Here is a 15,938-nt window from a genome sequence, read left to right as displayed (position 1 = left end):
ACTTTAAACTTGAGGATATTTTTGAGGATATAAAATCGAATCTAAATCTAAACCTAGACCGTATTAAACTGATCGAAATCAGTTTTAATCAGTGTTAACGAGAAACTTTGAAATCCAAAATGGACAACTTCATAAAGCCATGGACGGATCCCGAACCAAAACTTGCACATATACCGAATCAATAATTTCAGACAAACCGACAATAAAATATTCAAAAACCATATTTTTTTTGACGATCAAAATATTCAAAAACCATATATAAAGCAAAAAGCTTGTAATCATATCAATATCACCAAACACCACCACCAGTTTTAACTATGGGTAGGCTTCAGATATCTGACTACAATAATAGAGCATCTGAGCGTATTTTAATAATACACGGTAAAAACAAAAACCAAAAACATATAAGCCCAAAGGATTTACGGACCAAATACTTTTTCCCCCAGGCTTACTACTTAGGTACCTGTTTCTCTGCATAACCATTTTACCTGTTGCTGTGTTTAGGCGAGCCAAAAAGGCACATAATACCTTGCAAGCAACCGGAAGTCACCAGATGTTTGTTTTGGACCTGTGACAGCATCGAACCAAGCCGGTGTATTTGCAAAAGAGTTTATAAACCCGTTGCATCCAAGTTTTGTCTTTCTCACCCTCAGCCATTGTAAGGATGTTTTGGGTTTTGTGACGTCTGGTTAGGTTGAGATTGCTGTGGGCCTGAAAGGTTTAGTGGCTGTGTGTTGTAGTGTGAGAAAGGCTGCGAGTAAAGCGAATTTGGGAGACCCTGAGCAGGAGTTTTAGACAAGAGTGTTAGCATCTTTTAACCAGAAATATGTGTAAATATAAATAAAGAAAGCGAAGACAAGTAAATCCTCAGTTGTTTGCTAATTGTATACGTAGACGCGAACAAAGAATCGAGAATTAGGATTGTTCACATCATAAGGACAAACCTGAGACTGGAGATTAGGATTGTTCACACCAAAAGGATTCTGTTGTCCATCATCCTGGGATGTGTCGATAAAGCCAGCTTGGGTGAAAAGACCTTGACCTCCATGTGCCATGTACTCCTGCATATGCAAAAAATACGGCTCAGATAAGGGTGTAAGCATAAAAAAAAAACTGTCTTAGAAGGAAAGGTAACGTGAACAAACCTGAGACATGAAATCATTATTTCCGCTGAAACGAGAATAGCCACCTTGAGAATTCTGGTTCATGAAGTTTCCAGGAAACGCACCATGTGCTCCTTGTGTGGCGTAATCAACAGGATATCCACCTTGTGAGGCCTACCAACAACAATTATGGTCCAGAAATTTAGAAATACAGCCATCGCCAAAAAAGGTAGTGATCCTAGGAACGACACTAAAAAAGAGAACATATGCTTATCCCATTATCATATCCAAAGTATGAAATTTCAAATGGCTACGAAGAGACACTGCACCTGTGTAGAAAAGTCAGCCATGTCGTAAGGACCATGAGATCCCTGGCTCTTAACATCATCACTCAAGAAATCCTGATGGTATTGGTAATAAGGAGATTAGATTACAGAAAAATAGGTATAATACACTGCGACTGAATCACAAAATAACATTATATAAGAAGACAACCTGTGATATGCCACCCATAGAAAATCCATCCCTGAATGCTTGGTTACCCTGGAGAGGTAACTAGCACGTCATGATCCAGAATAAAACAAAATAACTGAGGTCTAATGCTTCAAAAATTAGATGAAAGTAATAAACTTTGAAAGAGATCCAGGCAGTGTTTACATATCCAGGTTGGGATAGCGGACCAACAGGTGAAGGCTGGCTATTTGGACTATCAAGCGGGAAGTTTAGATTAGGGCCAATAGTTCCAACATTATGTTGGGTAGCTTGTTGGTGCGGAAGATGGCCTCCAACTGAAGTCCCACGACCAGCTCCAAAACCATGATTTCCAGGTTGAGGAGCATGAGGAACAACACCCACAGGTCCACGAGTTGGAATAGCGTATGGCTGAGAAGGAGGACCACCGGGAAAGGGTGAAAGTGGAACCCTAGGCATCGGGTAGCCAGCTGGGTGTAGTCCAGGTCTAGCACCATTAGGTGGGCCAGAAGGAAGATAGGAACCACCAGCTGAATAAATAGAAGAAGATTTCAATATGAATGCCTAAAGCACATTTAAACTACACGAGACACAAAAAGGAATACTGGACATTTACCCCTTCCTCGACTGCCTCTTCTGTCAGCATTAGGATTACCCGAACCAAAATTATCATTTCCCATCATGCTAGCGCCACCACCATAAAATAGCCTCCGATCATTGTAAATCTAACAAGTACGAAAGAGGATTAAAGTTCATATTGCATGTCACTGTAATCTAGATTGACCGACATAGAGGTTCAATTGGTACCTTTCTTGGTTTCTGAAACTGTACCATGCTCTGCTTTAAATTATTAAGAGGTCCTTCGACCAAACACTCATGTTCCTGCCAATTAAAGGAAAACAAAGTACTCAATATAGTATCATACAGTCATATTTCTCTAATCAATTCTGGACTCAAAAGGAAACATCCCAAAAGTTCACAAGAACAGATTGTAACAGCTGAGTGGCAACAAATGGTGAAGACAACCATCCAGTAAAATAACTCATTCCCCCTATATACCTTGTAATGTGTCAACAATCCATTCCACAGAGGCTGTTTACTAAGAACCTTCGGGTTTCCAAGAATAACTATTCCATAACGAGCACGCGTAAGTGCAACGTTGAGCCTCCGTGGATCATTAAGGAATCCATTGCCCTGAAAACCAAATAACCAGTAGTTACATGTCATTTCCAACAATGTTTTTTGGAAGTAATGTACCACATGGAAAAGGAAAATCATTAAACAAAGTACGAACTGTATAGTATAATAGAAGGAAATTGTACAATACACACCTGATGCTCGTTACTTCTCACACAGGACAATATGATGTAATCTTTTTCCCTTCCTTGAAAAGAATCAACACTGGCAACCTGTAGATTCGAGAGCCGGTTAAATAAATGATAGGATCAAATAAACCTTTTTAACAGACCTTAATAATACTACCTCAATTTCCTTGTAAAGTTGCTGTCGGAGAGAACCATTTCTTGCCATGTAATTAACAATGTATGCCCTTTGTCCCTCATATGGAGTTATCACACCAATCTGATAAACATGAGCATAATTTGATAACGTCAACAGATACCGAAAGAATTTATACTAGATATTAGTTAAGGATCTCATTACACTCACCTGACTGGGGACAACTCCACTCTTTAAGAAAGCAGTCACAAGTTTCTCCACATTAGCAGCCTCAGTTCTATTAAGATACGATGTACCACTAGCACTGATCTCCTCTTGTCCCAGCTACAAATTAAAAGACGAGAAGTGAAGACTAATATGGGCTTGTTTAAAATGAGTTCCTGAAGTTGGGTGCCAGGCCAATGGATCTTATTTAGCATAAAACGTTCTAAACTACTCCACTGTGATTTGATACCTGAACATAGAAAAACATGGGCCGGTTAGGCATAGGCCATGGGAAATCAATCCCTGTTGTTTGCCTCTCAATAATTGTGACTCCATTCTGTAGAGTTCCTTCATAGAAGCTGTTAGATGGGAACTCGGACAAAGCTGGATGCATACGATATTGAACCTGAAATGAAGAATATGATATGAAAACATTAAGTGAGGAGTCGTACACACAGTGAAAGGGAAACATAAGATAGTATCTTCCTTATTCCATGTAAAGCATCACAAGAACGAGAAAATAATAATCAGAAAATTGTACATAGTTTTTTTTAACTAAAATGAGAACATTATCATATAAAATTCCATTTTAAGTGGTGAAATTTGCTACGTTAGAGCAGAGTTATTGATATAGTACCTGCAATCTGATAGGTTTGATACCAAGAAGCACAAGTCGTTCAAAGAGAGACTGTGCCAAGCCAGCACGAGCTGCTTTCTTGCACATAATGACGGGGCCAAGCTGACAATGATCACCAACAAGAACAACCTAGAGCAGAAACTTCTGTTAGCAATCAATAGCACATAATGATAACAAGTCAGTTCACTGGAACCCCAATACCTGTTTTACTCCAAGGACCAAAGGAATAAGGCACTCAGGTTCTGTTGCTTGAGTAGACTCATCAATAAGTACCTATCAAAGAGAAACGGCATATCAGTTTCCATACAATTAAAGATGCTCAATATTAAGTAAATATTGCTAACCTGTTTAAATCTAAAGTTTGACAACCGAAGATCAGCAGCACCAACACACGTGCAGCATATGACATCAGCACTCTGGGTTATCTCACGTTCTGTTGCTCTTTTCAAGTTTTTGTATTTCTTTTCATCACTGCTCGACAGCTCACCTAGTGATAATAAAATACAAAAAACAAATAGTTTAAAAGCTATGATCACTTCAATTGTCACAGGGTGCAAGCACAACAGGAAAGTTCATCAGATCAATTACAAGAAACTGGCAATATAAATGTATATGAAAATTCGAAGACGTCAACAAGTTGAAAATGCGGGACCTTGTTCATCTTTCAACTGCTGTAGCTTATGCAGCTCGCTCTTCTCAGATGTGTCCAAATGTCGTACCTGAAAGCAACCACTTATATTAATTATCTTCAAAGAAAGACGATAAAGGGGACAGAATGAATCAGAGAGTTACAGCGTGTCCCCACGTTTACTAACCTGGTAGTGAAGGGTTAAATGCTCTACAGGAGAACTTACAGCTTCCCTTGATTTTGCACAAAGGCGAACAACCTGACATCGGAGTAGTAGAAAGATTCAAAAGAAGCAGTATACTCTTAAATAAAATTTGATGGCGGGAACATTCAAAAGAATAAATAAATAGGAGTATCAAGCGTCTTCCAAGAACCTTTTATAGAAAAACTGGACCGCGGAGGTTCAAGAGTTTACCTTTAAACCAGTAGCACTAATTTTTCCAGCTAGTTGGTCTACAGCAACATTACTTGGGGCACAAACGAGAACCTGTCACGCAGTAATAATAAATATCTGGTAGTCAACTTACAAAAAGCATCTGTCGATAATAATCAGCTTTACCTGTCCCTGGCCCTGTTTTGCCATGTGATACACAATTGCTGCAGAAGTCACAGTTTTACCCGTGCCAGGTGGACCTTGGATCAAGCTGATGGGCTTCTGAAGGACACTTTTTGCCGCATTAACCTGCTCAAGGATACGATAAAACCTGTTATAAATCCGTTTTATAGATAACAGATATTAATTACTCATTTTGTTACCAAAGCAAATGGGATCCAAAACGATTCTGAAAGTTCCAAGAAGAAAGTTACGAGAAACATTCTTAGTGAACTTGAAAGCAATTGATTACCTGAGATGCATTCAGTTCTGGAAGACCAGGTACCCCAAAACGTCTAGGTAGTGTGTTACGAACCATCTGCGCCTCAACTTCATGTCCGAGCAACTGATGGTAAATATAACTTCAAAGAATATAAACAGAGTAATTTAGTGGTTAAATTAGCATAAAGTGACAAAGGGACATGCACCAAGAAGGAGATAGGCTTTCCGTTGACTAACTTACCCACTCACACTTGTTTCATCTACCGCAAAGTTCTTCATTGCTCCCTGCATTCGATCAAAGCTTGTACTTTTCCAAACAAAATCAACACTGAATCCATGGTTCACGTCAATCGGAACTCCCTGCAGACGAGTAAGTAAGGTTGAACATATCTCTACATGTTGATGTCAAGAGCAAAGCTAACTAACAATGGAATTAAACTAACCTGATTAGCTCGGAGTTCAAGAGCAACCTCCTCTTGTGCCGTTAGCTTGATCTGGAGGATTTTTTAAAATCGTTAAGGACCTAAACACTATATCAATTACAGGATCCACCCTACTAACAGAACAAATATTATGTAAACCTAACAAAACCGACAAAATATTATGTAAACCTAACAAAACCGACAAAGAGGTATACCACATGTCCAACTGATTGCCAGGCTGGATGAGCAGCATCTCCTGAGTAGCGCAGACGTAGTTCATCACCCGGCACCAACCGTAATTCATTTTCCTCCTGCATCAAAAGTTCAAATCGGGAAATGTTCTAATCAAATCATAATAGCGACCACTAGATTTTAACCACCTTCGGGAAGACGAAGTATGCAACACGCTTCTTGTTAAGACCAATATCCCACCGAACTGTGAGGTTTTCCTTGCTTTGAGACTCTTTCATCATCTACAGCAGAATCAAGATGATAAGCCCCAACATAACAAGTATAAATGGGACATGAAAAATAATCCCCAAAAAACCTACGAATTACTAAATACACACCTTGTCATAGTCTGCTTCAAGCTTGATTAGAGGTGCAAACACATTTTGATACTGCAAACCACCAGAAAGGATAAGTGTAAAGAATAATACTAAGACTTTCTACATCCAGTAATTTGGCATGATGAACTTGCGATTTCTCTAACAAAGACCAACTTTCAAAAAGAAACAAGTGAAAGCAGTCTGTATAATATTTGCACAAACCAATGAACCAATCAGTAACCTTGGCAATTCAAACACAGGCTAGATTTCCTTAAAGTTGGTCCAACTACCACACGAAGTTTTTCTTCTAGTGTAGCCAAGGGATTTTGCTTGCATGCATTCATGACATCACGAAGTGTGAATCCAGACTCCAGTCAGATATATTCAGGTGGGCGCTTGTTTGTGCTAGAAGCAGTCTTAGTGTAAAGAATAATACTAAGACTGACCACATACAGTAATTTGGCATATGATGAATTTGCGGTTTCTCTAACAAAGAGTTACTTTTTTTTTTCCATATAAGGCTGAGAAAATCTATACCTGATATGCATCTTCATACTTAGGTTGAACAGGCTGAGGTTCATCGTCTACACCAGGTTTTTCAAGGTCTTCAAGAGTAGCATCCGGATTTGTCTTCCATAATTCCTCTATCTTGTTTATTTGCTGTGCGCTAATTTGGCGTGCCCGCAGCTGTTCCTGCTCTGATGGGACCTGTAAAAACAAGAGTTAATAGTAGCTCTCACATGAGCATGTCTTGAAAAGAAGAAAAATGCAAGGACAGAAACTAACCTTAACAAGCCAGGGGAGGAAACACCTATCGTCAATCAAGGGACACCACTGACTTAGGTCCCAGTTCATATCCTTGAGGGCATTAACATTTAAACAAGGATCTCTACAGAGAAGGACGACGACACTGTCTGTCTTTGCTGAGATGAAACCGAGGAGAAAGACATTTCGACACCCACAGTTGTAGCATTCAAGAATTGTTTCCCCTAGTGGACTGTCTCTATGGAGACAAACTTCCTTGTGTTTAGCTCGAACCTTAAAAATAACCAACAGAAGGAAATATTGTTTAGAAGGGTAAATTCATCGATTACAGAATATCTCATAACAATGGTGCAGTAAACAAACCAAACTAGATACATAATACCATCATCAGCCTTAACCACAAAACGTCCATAAAAATGAATTCCACAAAGGAAGGACGAGAAAGAAAAAAAACAGATTACTAACCAGATGATTCACAATATGCGAGCCCGAGGTGTTCCCCCTTGAATTGCAGAACCACTTTCTACAGGAAGCGACATTACACCTAACCACACAAGCAGGGTTCGAGATACCACAATACTTACAAGCGTGCTCCGTGAAATCATTCTGACCATAATCGAAACCATCATCATCTCCAGTCTCCTCCAAGTTCAAATTTCCGATACCAGCGGCCAATGCATCAACCTGACTACTACTACTAACACCACCACGTCCCGCTTTTGCACCATTCCCGGCACCGGCAGAGAGGGAAGAAGGAGACGAAGCCTCGGAATGATGATCCGCGGCAGCTCCTCCTCCACCACGATCGGAAGCGTCAGCGATGGAAATAGAATCAGACGGGGTAGGCCATGCCGTCGGTGATCCAAACTCCGGGTAATCAAACTCCGAATCACCTTGAGTATCGAATTCCAAAAAGTTGTACGCGTCGGCCACCGTGTCAGGCTGCGATACGGTGTCAAAGAGATCGCTCTGTTGAGAATCCATTAGAAAAGAATCTGGGGAGAAATCAAGCTCCCTGGTTACGATCGTGTCGCTCTTTGACTCGTCTCTTCTTCAATTGCTTTTCTTCTTTCTCCAGTACGAAGTACGAACGAGAGAGTTAGGGCTAGGGTTATGCACAAGTGAAAACGGACCCTTACAAAAAGAAAAAAAAAGGTTAGAGAGAAGAAGAAAGAGGGGCGCGTGGGAAAGAAGGAAAAAAGAACATAATAGGGTGTGCGTTGTTTACACGCGCCGTGGTCTATGTGTTATGGGCTTTACGTTTTGGGCCCTTTCCCGTGAGGTTAACAATTAACTTTTAGTCGACACGGTGGCCGAGCTAAAAGTAAAAGTGGTAGAATTTAGACAAATAAAAAGTGGTTTGAGTAAAACATTCTTCCAAATTAAAAAAGGCCAGACTGGTTTTTAGGGTTGCGGTTACGGGAGACCGCAGAAACGGACAGTTGCGGTTTCAAGTGTTACTAGATTTTCACCTGTGGTATATTGCAGGGTAATTTTTTCTTAAACTAAAACTTTTAAATTTAAAGTTATAATTGTTTGTTGATTTTGTTTAGTATTTGAGATCGTATAATTGTATTTATATTGTTAATTTTAGGGTTAATTCGTGGTATATTGCATGATATTTGTTTTGTACATAATCATAATTTAATTAAAAGTTTTAATATTCTAATATTGATGGTGTTAATAATATTATAACATGATGAACACCGAATTAATAATATTTTAATTTATATTTATATCAACCCAAATCCATCCTGCTATTAACCCGTCAGGTGATATTTAAAACTAAAATTTATCTAAAACAATTTTTTTGGCAAAAGTATTTAATTTAGTATTTACTTAAATTACTTTAGTAACTCACCATATAATTTTTACTTTTACATGTTACATTTTTACGAATACCTGATTTATTTTTAAAGTTAAATAATTTAATTTATAGTATTTTTAAAGATTTAATCCATAAATTGATATATAAGTAATTAGTAACCTATTATTTTGAAATTTTAATATTTTGAAAATGATTTAAACGTCAGAATAAGTTTTAATTAGCAAAATGAGCATTATTGTAATGAAGAAGTCATATTTCTGATTAGTTTAAGTAAATACGATGACAATTATGTTATGTCAGTAAAAAAAAATATTAGACAAAGAGTTGTTAGTTTTGGTAAAGTAAAAAACGTCGAGACCTCAACAAAGAGAATCCAGTGAATCCGACAAAGCTCCATCGAAACCCCAGCGAGCCTCGATTTCTACTCTAAGCAACCCTTTTTCCGACATCTTTGTTGCCAAAAATATGAGTATCGTCGTATTACAAATTTTTTGTTTGTCTCATATACTCTGTAATAGAAGAGTTTTGGCAACAAAGATTGCATTTAAAAAAAAACACACATTTTTAAAATTGGAGCTGATCTGTCAATAAAATAAACATGATAATGACTCATATCTATGTAAATAAAATGATTTTTATTCGTAGGTGACCATTAAATCACAACAAAATAAGGCGCACCACCTATTTCCAAGCTAAGGAGACATGGCTAGTAACTATGTTAATAAAATGTTGTCGTTGTGTAGGTGACCCTTAACAACAAACTAAGTAGAGGCAGCCCAATCATCCTCAGCAAGCTATGGTTAGAATGGTTAGTTAGTAATAATGACTGTTTGCTTAAATACTTTAACTAAGTCTAAATTTGAGAAAGTAAGACTGTTTTTTGCATGATAAACAATTTAGTTTAATAAATGCATTTAAAACATGAAATTATACACTATAGGATCTGGTAAAACAAATGAACCATCTAGTTATATGTTTACGTTGGTGTACATTACTTTACATAGAGTCTTACTTTACGTTTTTGTTATAATATAATATAATCTTGTTATAAATAGTATTTAATGTAAATAGTAGTGGTTCCGATTTTTTTGGAAAGTTGCGATTATGGAGGAATAATTGTTTACAAAAATCTGAAACTTTATCATAATTTAATAAATAGTAAATTATAAATTGAAAAATATTTGATGCTAATTGCATGATTGTAAATAAGTTTCAACTTCAAGATTTATTTGTTAAATGTCTCCAAAAATATATATATATATATTAAGCGTTTTGAATGACTGGTTTAGTGTTTTAAAATGGATGCGTTTGCGGGAGAACGAATCAACACCTAAGTGGAATAAGATTTGTGTTCCTCGTAAATGTACATTTCTAATGATCCATGTCACAAACTCTGCTCTTTGGAGTGTAAATAGTTTATTTCGGCTGTAGTTTCTTATTCCAATTTTGCAATGGGAATCTATTGCATTTAGCTGTCCTATGCTCGTGATTTTCCTTGTTTTTTGGATTTGTTTCGAGTGTTCTTCATACCTTATGGTCCTTCCGTGTGGTCACGTTGGACAAACTCGTTCACCTCCGTTGCTAGGTGGAAAACCAGACTTTTAGATCTCATCACTTGTGGTTTTGAGTGAAGATGTTTAGATAAATTGAGCTATTTACTCCATACTTTTCGATCTCATCACTTGTTTTTATAAGGTGTTGATATATATGAGGAATTGAGTTCTTTTTCTTTTGATGCTAGAATTGGTATTGGTTATGCATACACATATTTATTTCTTGCCACTATTACTACTAATAAAAGGGACAAGTTGAACCTTTTAAGAGTGTCTACGTCAGCAAAGTTCAAAGTCATCTTAGAGCAGGCCACGCATCAGCAAATATTAGAGAAAAACCAAGAAAAAAGTAAAATAAAAAAACAAACCAAGAAAAAAAAAATACTCACTTTCGAAGAGTCTTTCTAGGCTTCTAGGTCCACTTAAAGCTTCATGGACATTTTTGATATGAACATGAGGATGACTTTAAACATTTACAGTTGAAGAGTTTCTTACTTTAGATTCTTCATCTTGCCCTTTATTCACACATTAAATAAACGATTCCAACCTCAGGCGTTATGATTTCGTTTCATCTTCTTTGTGTTCTTTCTCCCTCTTAGTATAGATTATAACATTTTCGGATTACAAGACTGAAGAGCCTCACCTATTGGATACAGCAAACCAAATCAATGGTACGTAATTTGACGAGCATAGACGATAAGTGATTTGAGAGAACGAAATGCAACGACAGCCCCTATGGTCATTCATTGTACCAGAGAGATGGCGATGGAAACCCTAGAAAAGGATCCACCAAAAATCATGGTAAAACAAAGTCTGCAATTGTCCACAAACATCATTATGCTTCTTCATCTACATTAATAGGTTAATAGTCATTTGTTTAAATATTAGGCTTTTTATATACTTTTTAGAGTTTGAGGTTATGTATTGATAAGGTCCTAAACACAACACTGATTCAAACATTCAGTTTAGTAAATTGAATTATTTAGAAGTAAATTCTTAAACGATATATACAATTTACTGCGGTTGTTCTGTTTTGAAAGTGGTTAGACCTGCTAATATCTTTGTTTACGAAATATCTAAATAAAGAAAAGATGCATTGCTGTTCACTTTTTTTTTCTGGACTTCAAAGTCTGGATACCAATAAAAAATAATATGTGGTTGAGTTATATGTATAGTTAATCCAAATATTGAAATTGCGTTTCATATAACTTGTGGATTGGTGCTTTCATTTCTTTCTAAATCTTTCAAAGAAAAAAGATGGACATGTTCATGTGGAATATTGAGTCTACGATTAATCCTGCAAAGAATAATAACAATCACTATGAGGCAAAAAAAAATGAGAAGAAGAAGACATCACAAAAGAGGAAGAAGACGCAGAGAGGAGTCAACGACAAGAAAAAACAAGGGTAACCAAGAAGACAAGTGAAATTGTTGAGACTTAAGTTAATGTCTAAAATCTAAGTGTAGTTTTTGATGTGGTGTAGTCTAAGCATGAGTAGTGTGGCTTGTGTAAGAGGCGAAGAGCCTAAGATCTAGAAGTAAGGTCTAGAGTGTGGCTTGTGTAGTTTGTATGAGTACAACATTTTCTTTCTCTCTACAATAAAGAAACTAAAACAGAGTGTAACAAAGAGAGAAATAGAAGAAAAAAAACCTCTGAGAAAGAAATAAAGGCTTAAAAGTGGGAACATCAACAATTCAACACACTTAGAGAATTAACACAACTCTAAATGATTCTTATATTTAGATATAATCACACATGCCACCACTCAAGAAAAAAACAAGAATGCTCAAATTGTTTACCAGATTGTGCTGTAGCCTTACCTTACCTCCATGCGAACATATCTCAGTCAATTGTGTCATGAGAGTTCCTCTTTATATTTCGTGTGTTTTGATGTTTAGTGATTACATACATCGACAACTTAGATAATAGTCGATTGACCATCAACAATAACTCAGTTCCAAAGATATACCAAATTCAAATATTAAATATTACTTTATATTAAGTTTATAATCGTTTTCTTAACCTCCAATAATACCATACATGCGTAGTTATAGTGTCAGATACAAAATAACATAATTTTTACATTAAAAAAAAATCAGTTTAGATTTCATAAATATATAAAGTAACTCAATTGTCAAATGTCTTTCCTAGTGTAGCTCCGAGTTTCACAGTCATCATCATTATCTCGAAAGAGAAGACAAAACTATGTGACCTTTAAGTAGCTAAAAAATAATAACATGGGTGCATTCACTCATACAACTATTACACCTTCCAAAACCAAACACCTTTAATTACAATAATCCAAAGAATGGAAAAATAAAACAGATATTAACAAACTAAAATATATTAAAAAAATTTATCAAAAAAAAATACAAAACCAAAAAACCATGCCTCACAAGATTTACAACAAAATGTAATCAAACACATTACATAAATTTTAAACAAATCTAAAAAATTATATATACATATATACACAATGCACTAACTACCACAAAATAATAATAAAAAACAACAACAAAAAAATGTAATGAAGCAAGTATAAGTATGCAAAAAACACACAGGCCAAGCTCACAATAAAAAAAAACCAATTACATGTAAACAACCCCAATATGTATGAAAACAAATCTTCAGATGTAAAACAATCAACAACAAATAAAAGCAAAACTACATTCCAACTCTATAGTTTTGATGCAAATAAACGTGAAACAAACCTGCGCGGAGCGGGGTATTGTCCTTAGTAAATAAATAAAAACATAAGAGGAGTGTAAAAGCATCACGAGTTCAGTACAAAGAGATAACAACCCTCATAGACATGTAAGAATTCTTAATTGCACAAACTACAAAACCATTTAATAATTTGTTATACTAAACCAAAATGGCAATATTCATAAGAGGTTAAAGAAAAACAAAAATCAGGGAATATTTTCTTTGGCTAAGGGACGATCATTGACAGTTTCCCTCGATGTAAAAGTCCAAATCATGATTACATTATATAGATGTGATGGAAAATGTATCTTTTTAAACTTGCATGCGAAGTTGAAAATTATATCTTTTTAAACTTGCATACGAAGTTGAAGAGGTAAAATTTTTAAAATAAAACAAATCAGAAAAATTTAGGGAATCTTTAGTTGTGATGACAGTAAGATATATCAAATGAAAATTGGGATACTAATTGATCAACATCATCATCAACAACATCTTCCCCAAGTTTTTTAAAAAGAATGAAAATGCTTTGTCCTCTTAACAATTTTCTCCTCATTTCATCTTCCCCAAGTTAATAAAAGCTTATGAACTCTTCAAAAAATTTCCTACATTTCATCTTCTTGATATACTATGTCTAGCATGCTTTTCCTCATTTTCTTTCTATCCATCATCTCTCCAATTCAAAATTGGATTCACCTAAATGAGACAAGTTCTCAAAGTTTCCCACCAAAGGATACACTATGGTGTTCAAGGTATCTCTTCAAGGTTGTAGAAGGTTCACAAAGATCCAAGATGCCATTGATGCAAGCATTGGCCTCAAGTGTAAACAAGACCCTCATACTCATTGATCTTGGCATCTATAGGTTAGGCTTTCACTCTAACCATATTTAGATCTGGTGTCTAATCATATTATATTTGGGTTTATATTTTTGTTAGGGAGAGAGTTTTTTTTGCATATTTTAAGTATGTTTTTAAGCATATGTTAAGCATTTTTTATGCAATTTTCTTAGATATTTAACACTTACATCATATATGATATATGTGTATATATATATATATATTTATTTATATGTTCATATATCAATGTGTACACAAATATAGTATCCTTTATTTTATAAATCACAAATCACCTGTCCAATAAAAACTTGCCACATCAGATTTTTTTTCTTCTAATTTAAGCAAAAAAAAACACTTACCCACTTGGAGAAAGAGACGAAAACTGCTGAACAGAAAAAGACAAAAAAGAATGTGTAAGGTAAGGAAAGAACCATAAGCCTTAATGAAATTAAGCCTAACAGAAACGTTAGCCCATAGCTTATTTATTGGCCAAGATCTAATCTAAAGATAATTTTTTTTGGTTAAGGAGAAGATCTAATCTAAAAAGATAATGATCATCAAATAATACGATCTAAATGTAATGCTGTTTTTCTCAACTCAATGCAAAGGTTGACAAGAAGAAGAAAAAAAGATACAATAAGGGGAAAAGTGTGAAATAGAAAAGAAAAAAATATGTACTCAATTAACATTTTAGGGTTTTTTTGTTTCTTGGAAAATAGTAATAACATTTTTATGTGACTATTTGTGCTCTTCAATGACTGTACAAAAGTGGCCGCACATAAGTCTAATTCATTACCATAGCCTTGTAGTCTTGTACTGTCTATTTCTTTATTTTCTAATTAAAACTAGATTAGAACATGCAGTACACCGCGGGGCAAAATTATCTATAACTAAAATATTTAAATTATAAGTTGTATTTATTGGTTAAATATATTATAATTATATAATAATTGTTAAATAAACAATATAATACCGCAACATAATTTATTTTTAGATAATATTTATTTAATCAATTTAATTAGATATGTATATTCTCTGATACTGACAATGTTAACAAAATAATGAAATGATGTTTACCCGTATAACACCGAATTAAGTGATATTTTTTAATTTATATAAATATCGATAAAACCCGTCCCACTATATAACCTCGTCTCGAGATATTTTAACTCACACTATATCATCTTAATTTTTTATATATATTGTATATATACGGTATAATATTTATTATATTTAACTTTTTAAAAGTTTTAAATATTTTTCATATAACCTTTTAAAAATCTTTAAAATAAAGAACCGGAATAAGCCAAATAAAAGTTTTTAAAGTTTAAATGCCTGATAAATCAAGGTTTATACTCATTTGTATTCAGAATTATTTTGGTCTCTTTTATAGTATAACTCTAAAACATTGTCCAATTTTTTTATAGGATGTGGGATTTTGTACCCGTATTTTTTATTCATCTATTAAGTAATATATGTTCGTTTTTAAAATTTTGTATTAGATCATTTGCAGGAAAAAATCACAATTTTTATTAACTAAATGTATTATAGAATAATTCAAGACAATTTAAATATAAATTCAAATAAAAATGAAAGAGAATCATATATTTATGTTTGAATGAGGTAGAAAGATTTCCTTATTTTTTTAAATCTTACCTATAATTAAATTTGAAGTTTTGGTAACTAATATTAAAGTCAATGCATTAAATGTAAAGCAAAATTATTTATAACTAAAATATTTAAATTATAAGTTGTATTTGTTGGTTAAATATGTTATAATTATATAATAATTGTTAGTTTTATGGTTTAAACCATATAATACCGCAATATAGTTAATTTTTTACATAATATTTATTTAATCAATTTAATTAGATATGTCTATTATCTGATACCGACAGTGTTAACAAAATAATGAAATGATGTTTTATCCGTGTAACACCGAATTAATGATATTTTTTTAATTTAT

At 34.6% G+C, this 15,938-nt stretch overlaps 1 protein-coding gene across 1 annotated transcript; it reads right to left on the bottom strand.

Annotated features, from left to right (window-relative positions):
- Nucleotides 1-106: 106 nt before the first annotated feature.
- LOC104771972 (regulator of nonsense transcripts 1 homolog) lies at nucleotides 107-8,272 on the bottom strand. Its single transcript, XM_087505276.1, has 29 exons — nucleotides 7,516-8,272; nucleotides 7,072-7,323; nucleotides 6,823-6,993; nucleotides 6,307-6,357; nucleotides 6,118-6,210; nucleotides 5,953-6,048; nucleotides 5,759-5,809; nucleotides 5,557-5,675; nucleotides 5,347-5,455; nucleotides 5,061-5,183; nucleotides 4,917-4,988; nucleotides 4,689-4,760; nucleotides 4,526-4,592; nucleotides 4,218-4,360; nucleotides 4,075-4,146; nucleotides 3,874-4,002; nucleotides 3,487-3,642; nucleotides 3,243-3,356; nucleotides 3,057-3,155; nucleotides 2,906-2,983; nucleotides 2,634-2,768; nucleotides 2,382-2,456; nucleotides 2,191-2,299; nucleotides 1,761-2,104; nucleotides 1,599-1,646; nucleotides 1,433-1,504; nucleotides 1,146-1,277; nucleotides 945-1,061; nucleotides 107-778 (listed from the first exon to the last, which is right to left on the bottom strand). The coding sequence occupies exons 1-29, from the start codon at nucleotides 8,032-8,034 to the stop codon at nucleotides 650-652; spliced, it is 3,747 nt and encodes a 1,248-aa protein (XP_087361402.1). The 5' UTR covers nucleotides 8,035-8,272; the 3' UTR covers nucleotides 107-649.
- Nucleotides 8,273-15,938: the final 7,666 nt, after the last annotated feature.

The sequence above is a fragment of the Camelina sativa genome, chromosome 20 (assembly GCF_030686135.1).
Source record: "Camelina sativa cultivar CO46 ecotype springtype chromosome 20, ASM3068613v1".
Lineage (NCBI taxonomy): Eukaryota > Viridiplantae > Streptophyta > Magnoliopsida > Brassicales > Brassicaceae > Camelina > Camelina sativa.
The sequence above is the reverse complement of the archived record's forward strand: the minus strand, read 5'-3'. Positions and strand labels throughout refer to the sequence as shown.

What these genes read in the sequence shown, in the direction of transcription:
- LOC104771972 (XM_087505276.1), bottom strand. Translation starts at nt 8,034, where the DNA reads ATGGATTCTCAACAGAGCGATCTCTTTGACACCGTATCGCAGCCTGAC. An exon ending in TTAGTGCTACTGGTTTAAAG is followed by an intron (nt 4,761 to 4,916) that starts GTAAACTCTTGA and finishes CTCCGATGTCAG; the next exon opens with GTTGTTCGCCTTTGTGCAAA. An exon ending in CCATGTTTTTCTATGTTCAG is followed by an intron (nt 3,357 to 3,486) that starts GTATCAAATCAC and finishes TTTAATTTGTAG; the next exon opens with CTGGGACAAGAGGAGATCAG.